The sequence below is a fragment of the Amphimedon queenslandica genome, unplaced genomic scaffold (assembly GCF_000090795.2).
Source record: "Amphimedon queenslandica unplaced genomic scaffold, v1.1 AMPQUscaffold_13517, whole genome shotgun sequence".
NCBI classification, from domain to species: domain Eukaryota; kingdom Metazoa; phylum Porifera; class Demospongiae; order Haplosclerida; family Niphatidae; genus Amphimedon; species Amphimedon queenslandica.
In genome coordinates, this window is record NW_003546247.1 from 321,764 (window position 1) to 329,329 (window position 7,566).

General features: G+C 36.0%; 2 protein-coding genes across 2 annotated transcripts in view; one reads left to right on the forward strand and one right to left on the reverse strand.

Moving 5' to 3' along the window:
- Positions 1-2,553, reverse strand: part of LOC105313664 (uncharacterized) — a 5,241-nt gene extending 2,688 nt beyond the window's left edge. The window contains exons 1-3 of the mRNA XM_011407269.1: positions 2,328-2,553; positions 2,223-2,270; positions 1,642-1,791 (exon numbers count right to left, since the gene is read on the reverse strand). Coding sequence (XP_011405571.1) covers positions 1,642-1,791; positions 2,223-2,270; positions 2,328-2,553 — 424 coding nt within the window. The remainder of the gene's footprint in view (positions 1-1,641; positions 1,792-2,222; positions 2,271-2,327) is intronic.
- A 420-nt stretch (positions 2,554-2,973) lies between these two features.
- LOC105313669 (zinc finger MYM-type protein 3-like) lies at positions 2,974-4,299 on the forward strand. The gene has a single exon (XM_019999035.1). The coding sequence runs from the start codon at positions 2,974-2,976 to the stop codon at positions 4,297-4,299; it is 1,326 nt and encodes a 441-aa protein (XP_019854594.1).
- Positions 4,300-7,566: the final 3,267 nt, after the last annotated feature.

Sequence of the window (7,566 nt, forward strand, 5' to 3'; positions counted from 1 at the left end):
TGATAATTCAACAACAACAATTAGTAATATCAATATTGCTGAGGAGTTACTGATACCAAAGTTTGAATGTATTCTTCAAAAAATGCTGACTTGCTAAGCATTGCTGCAATTGAAGGTGTGGCTGGAATAAAAGGTGTGGCTAAAATTAAGCACACCTTCTTCATAGTTACACCAATAGGCAGTTACTGGTAATAAAGCTTCAGTTTTCTACAGTTTAAGACACAATAATTAGGCTCTATTTGTTGTACACAAACTTTATAGTAAGAATATACTGTTTAAAAGACTCTGACAGCTCTTCATGGAGAACAGGACTTTGTGTAAACAGTCGCGGTAAGCGATGTTTCAGCTACCATATCTCAGAAATTTATAATTTAAGACAAATTTCCTACATATTAAATGAATGAAAACTTTCAATCCATCATTTGGTGTGTTCTATTGCATTATTACCTTCGTCATGAGAGAGTTGCCTGGAATCCTGACCACGTTTAGCAACACTCTTGGTTCATGCTGCCAAGGAGAAGAAAGATAATGAATTAAACTTAAGAAAAACTACTTTTGGCAATTATTTAGTTGACAGTGGGACTCCACAGGACATGAGCAAAGAGCAGCAAGGATTTGAAAACAGAGAAAAAGACGCCATCTTGCGAAAACACACACACACACACTGACAGACAAGCGCAGTACCCTGGCCTATACGCCTACAGCATGGGCGAGGGCAAAAACTAGTTCTTAAAACAGAAGAGCAAGCATTAACTAGACACATTTCCATTTTAGCTTCACAAAAGAAGCAACTAGCTCTGCAAATAGAAAAGCAAGTATTACAAAGAAAAAGAATACTTTAGCTAGCCCAAATAGAAAATGTGCTAACAAAAGTGAAGAAGCTTCGTTAGAAAGTATTGCGGAGTCAGACTCTAAACGCAGTAAGTTACAGACTAATGAAGAAACTTGACTACGTATGCCAAAAAATCGGGCTTGTAAAACAAGGCATTGAGACGTCACAAAAATTAATAGCGGCAGAAACAGACAATTGACTTTAACGGTACACACTGCAGTAGCAAACATTAAAAAAATTAAAGTTGGTGCTGAATGTGTCTGTTATTGTTGTCATAGGATTTTGTATGGCACTAGTATAGTAGTAGTAGTATAGTGTGGTGCTACACAATACAGACAAATATAGTAGCTGTAGCAATAGAGGGTATTAGTGACACGTTCAAGATTTTAATCAATGTTTTACAGGTAAAACCTGACAACAGAATTTGTTTAACTACTGTTGAGCATTGTGATAGATCTTCTAGCAATTTTACAATACATATTGGTTTAGTACTTCAGTATCATTTTGTGGGGTTCGATCCTATTTCCCTGTATAGTATTACTACTTCTGTATGTAATGATACACTCACCACACTGTGTTAACCATAATAACTTTTCTGTATCTGACAATAGTGTTGGTAAAATCAATCTTAAATCATGTCATAAGAGTAGTATAAACAACATTGATACATTGGCCAGCACAGACATTTATGTGAATATTGACATTATGACATCCCTCCCCCCTCAATAATGCACATATGGTAAACTGTAATTAGTAGTTTATTATACTATTATTCCGGTTGGGTGGTCGTCTTACATATGTTGACTGACGTGGATAAGCATGGGAAGGAGCAGCAGGGGGAGGAGGAGTAGGAGGAGAATATGGAGTAGTGAGAAATGTTTCCATGGAATTTGTTCCTTTTTCCTCACCTATTGACCTCTTCCTTATATTATCAACTTGCTGACGAATGATTTTCCCATCTGAAAATGAAATGTGATTGGACAATGGACCTATAACTTTGCTAACTACACCTGGAAGCCATTCAGTATTCTTGGCAGGGAGTCTCTCAAACTATACTGCATCACCTATACCAAAAGAACGAAATTGTTTCATTTTGTTTTGTACCATAACCTCCTAGTTTTTCTCTACGTAAATATAGATACATCTGGAATCATTAAATCCAGTTCGCAAAATGGCTTCCTATTAAAGAGGAATTCAAATGGCGATATATTTGTTACAGGATGAGGTGTGATACAATAACGGAATAAAAATTTCTGAATACAATTTTGAATAGAGCTGCCTTGTATTATCATAGTACTGCATTTAAAAGTCTGAATAGCACATTGAGCCAGCCCATTTGTTTGGGGGTGATATGGCGCTGAAGCATTGTGCTTTATTCCATTTTCCTTACAAAACTTCTTGAACTTTTCACTGGTAAAGGTTGGATAATTATCACTAACTAATGTATGGGATAACCCAAGAGTAGCAAAAATAATATACAGCTTGTCAATCGTACTGTCTGCAGTAATAGAAGACATCATGGATACATCCATCCATTTAGTACAAGCATCAACTACGACTAAGTACCCATGTCCTAAAATTGGTCCAGCAAAATCCAAATGTGACCTGTTCAAATGTTGTGCAGGCCAATTCCAACCATGAGGTGGAGCTGAGGATGATTTAGCTTGTACTTTCTGACGTATTTCACAATGTTGGACAATATTCTTAATATCAGAATCCATGCCTGGCCACCACATACACCCACGAGCTAGAGTCTTCATTCTTGATGACCCATCATGAGTGTCATGTAGATGATATAGCAACAATTTATGAGAGGAAGGAGGAACAATGAGGCGTGATCCCCATGGCAAGCATGCATGCATTAAGTATTAAGTTATACAACGAGGTGAGGTATCTATGGCATTTATCATACCGAGGGCCGTAGGCCAGAGGTATGATAAGGCCACAGATACCGACACAGATTTGTATAACCAACTTCTACCATGCTCGCATAACCATAATAACTTTCGTGCATAGCAACCGAGTGCTTGAGTTACTTTTATAAAAGGAGATAGCTCGAAATGGCTTGCTCTGATGATTCAAGCAATCTTGCTGACATTACCAGTGAAACACATTGACAAATAGAAGAGTTTTTGTCGAACATGACGGATCAACAGTTTGAGAACTTCATTAGCTCCTCCCAAATACAGGCCGCGCCTGCCCCCGCACCACCCTTAGCAATATCACATGTTGCTACTCCGCCTTCACCTGTCTTCTTGCCTAGGCCCAGCGCTAGACCTACAAGGTTTGCTACACCTAAGAGCATAGAAGCTATTATTCCAGCACAAAGCAAAGCAGTTCCAGCCACGACCAAGCAAAGCACAGAATGGGCATGCCGTATTTGGTCTCAGTGGAGCAAGAGCAGAGAAGATAGCAACTGCAAGTATCCACCACCCCCGCACCTTTGCATTGATGACTCTCATTTGGACGGATGGCTATCTAAATTTATATTGGAAGCAAGAAGACAAGTTGGAAATGAATATCCACCAAACACACTATACAACATTGCCTGTGGCATAATGAGACATGTAAGTAATTATGCACCACACGTCAACTTTTTTACTCAACGGCAGTTTGATGGCTTTCGCAAAACTCTCGATAGTGAGATGAAGAGGCTATCTGCAGCCGGAGTAGGTGTTAAAAAGAAAAAAGCAAGGCCAATATCTTTGGAAGATGAAGATGAGTTATGGCGACAAGGACTCCTAGGTAATCAAGATGCTCAAACACTGATCGACACAATTATATTGATGTGTGGCCTATACTTTGCTTTACGCAGTGGACAGGAGCATCGTAGTTTGGTCATTGACCAAATTCAGGTTGTAGGTTGCGAGCATCCTTACCTTGTATACACAGAGAATGTGTCCAAGAATCATTCTGGGGGGCTGAAGCACAGAAAGGTCCAACCTAAAGTTGTAACACATTACAGCAATAAAGAGAATCCTGCAAGGTGTTTTGTCAACTTATATAAAGAATATATAAGCCATTGTCCTGAAAGGACCACAAAAGCATTATATTTAACACCATTAAAAGTAGGAAAATGTACATTTTGGTATAGCAATGTAACTATTGGCCACAACATACTATCAAAGACTGTTAATAGGCTTTGCGCATCAGCTAGTATAAAGGGCTTCAAGACAAACCATTCTTTACGGGTAACCACTGCTACAAGATTGTTTCACTCTGGAATTGATGAACAGTTAATAATGGACCGAATTGGGCACCTTAGTTTAGATGGGATAAGGGCATATAAAAGGATATCTGAAGATGGGGAAAAGGAGATCTCATCAATTCTATATAAGGACAGTAGAAAGGAAAACAATGAAGACAAAGAAAATTTTGAAACACCCTGCAAAAGAAAGAAGCTTTCTGGAGATCAACCATTTACTATAAACCTGTCAAATTGCACTAATAAAACAATTAACTATTAAAAAGTAGTGTATGCATTAATGTATTAAGTATTTACATAATACATTTACATAATACATAATTCATAACTTCCCGTACAAACTTATTAACCTTACGGGAAAATTGGTAGTATGTTAGCTATTTATGAACCTACAATTAAGCAATCTGATTGGTCAATTGCAACTAGGCATGGTAGCAGCTCAATTCTTGAAACCTTCGAATATAAGGCTGCAACTTCGGATCATCTGAATTAGGGAATTGTCCCATGCTGACATATCTTTTGACTTGGCCTAAATCAGATCTTTCTGTTTCCCTCTCCATTTGCCAAGCAGTTACAGGAGCTGGTGTGAGAATTTATGAGCTGAATTAGGTTTATAGAGAGATGATCGGAAAATGCATGTTATTCATCTCTGAGAAGGACTTGAGGTCTTGTAATGATAAGAAATTTGATGCTGCTTAAGAAATTTGATGCTGCTGGAGGAGATAAAGCTATTCCTCTCGTAATGGTGACATTTTGGTCTTGAAACCTACGATTTAGCTCGAAAGGAACTTGTCTAGTACAGGAAATTGTAGCTCTTTCTTACACTCATTGCTGGTAGATGGAATCACCCTCACCCTAATGCTCTCAAATACAAAGCTGTCCATGAAGTCGGTAGGTCTCGCTTCTTACTTGCACTTCAGTATTTACATCATGCAATTTGGTTGTGAAAATGAGAATTGTATGACAAAGTAGTCAGAGCTTCACCTATAATAATGGGACCAGGACATGAATCTACAAAAGCAATATCAGTAATTCTTGAATAAACTGGCTCATTATTTTGAAAAACATTATAAGGCAGTCATTTCATTTGTACTGAGTGCCCTACACATTAATCAAATTCACTCTACATGTAAAAGTTAGTCAATTTGAATTACATGTACATGAAACATGAAACTTAAATATTTAAATCAGTTCTTAGATTGAAACGTGGAAAGTAACTCAAAAATCTGATGTGAATTCAAGTAATGATGTTTCCTTGACACAAGCTATAAGGATGTAATGAAATTATGGTGAAAGATTTAACTGACATGGACCAGATTCAATAGCATCTTTAAATATGAGGTGAGGCTTTGACAACATGTAACACATGCGTTGTTGGTGTCGATAAGCAATGGTTTTTGCAATATTTTAAAAGTTACCTATGACTTTTGCAATTTGTTTATTGTACCAATGCCTAGCTTCGAAATGCATGCCCATAATTTACTTTGTGGTCCACATCTAATGGCAATAATAATTAATAATAATTACTATTTTATATTACTTTATCATCCATTGAGGAATGTTTATCATGTAGTGGAGTTTTGGTGTAAGTGCTCTGTCTCGATAACACTCAAGGAATGTTCAATGGTGTTGATGAATCAATTGACATAAGTGTGCAGCAAGTCCAATAGTACATTTTGGTGCCATTGTTATCTGTACCATGTCGAGAAATAAAATATGTAACTGCCACTACTCATTTTCTTCTGATACCAAGTCACCAATTAAAACTTGTAAAAATTGTGCCAAAGCCCAACTTTCACTAGCCATATTTAAAAAAATGAAGCATCATAATCGTAAAATGTACATAAAATAATCTAACCTCCCATTTTCTTTGTGCTTCTACTGAAATATGTCTCCGTGAGTGGTTTTGAGTGATTGCTAACATCATTACTATAAGGAAGTGATAAAATTCTCTCATTTAACACTGGCAAGCTGATTATATTATCATAACAGCAGTAAGTAGAAAGCGTAATTCTAATTGCATTGCACCATCCAAAATATCATGCATCACATCTGGAGGCAGTCCCATAGTAACATGGAAATACCTATAACACACGTAAATGTACTTGTTACTTTACTACCAGCAATATTGTTTCTGCTTACTTAATTTTATATAATGCAGTGTCTCTTGTGATGCCATAGGTTGTTGAGACTTGATCATGGAGGGGTCCTTGCAACAAGCAAATATGATGGCTATGTGTTTCCTTAGTGCGAGGTTCAAACTCTTCAGCAAAAAGCTATAAGTTATACATAATTTATGCATGTAGTAGTTCAATATGATAGGATATAATACAAATACATGTACATGTGTATACACTACATGCAACATATGCATGTACATGTATGTGTGTATATACATGTAATAATTATGAAAATGTATAATGTACTTGCAAGTCATGTATGTTTTATAATACTAAATTACACCATATTTTCTAATTTTATATTAACTGTAACATGGTACATTTATATGTTCATGTTTCTACATGTACACATGCATGAACATAGTTTTATTTCACACTAGTATTTTTAATTTAGCTACTATAGCCTAATAGTGTTGTTGATATTAGCCCTTTCAATTTTTTTGTTGGTAAAATTTGTCATAATAAGAATAGGTATATAAAAGACCTTTGTTTGAATTTCTGAATCGATAGCTAAGTAATACCAGCATTTTTGAAGAGCAGATCCTCGCATTTATACCAACTTAGTGCTTGACTAGCAAGATTTTCTGCAATTGCTCGGCAGAGGGTTCCTTTCAGATGACATTTATTACCTTTAATTATAAACTCAACACCACTCTACAAATAAGGATATATATTAAAAATAATGTATATAAAATGATAAATAAGTAACATATATACACTATTAAGTATTTGAATACTTTCTATAAATGGTTGTAGAATAGTGTTTATGCCATATTTGTCTATATAACTTGATTTTACAACTGACACCAGCTAAATTGTATTATGGTTTGCTCGATGGTATGACTCATTCCCAAGAGTGTCATAAAAGAGTCCTATCATGAAAGTTATACATGTAGTTGTATTTATTGTTTCATAATGTTAATTATGCATCTCCATACCCCCATATTTCATTACCTAATTTATGAACAGTGGCAGCTGAGCCTAGAGGATTGCATACCTCTACGTCATCATAATAAATGAACAATTGCAGTGCATGAGGATCAGAACAGAACAAGTTATTGTCTTCATATAGCTGCTCATCACAAAAATCTTTCAGAATTCCATCACTTGCGGCATTAAATTTAAAAATCTATTAAAATTATGATAGATATTTTATTTTATTATGACAAGTTGACAACCTGTTGACAAAATCCAACATTTTTTAGAGTATATTGAAGAGATTGAAACAGCGGTATATCATAGCGGCACTCATAATTTATATGTGAACCGAGAGACAATGACTGAACTAAATTTCTCCCCAACACACGTTCAACTGGCTCCTATACGTACAAGCAATTTAAATTAGTTCA

What these genes read in the sequence shown, in the direction of transcription:
- LOC105313669 (XM_019999035.1), top strand. Translation starts at nt 2,974, where the DNA reads ATGACGGATCAACAGTTTGAGAACTTCATTAGCTCCTCCCAAATACAG.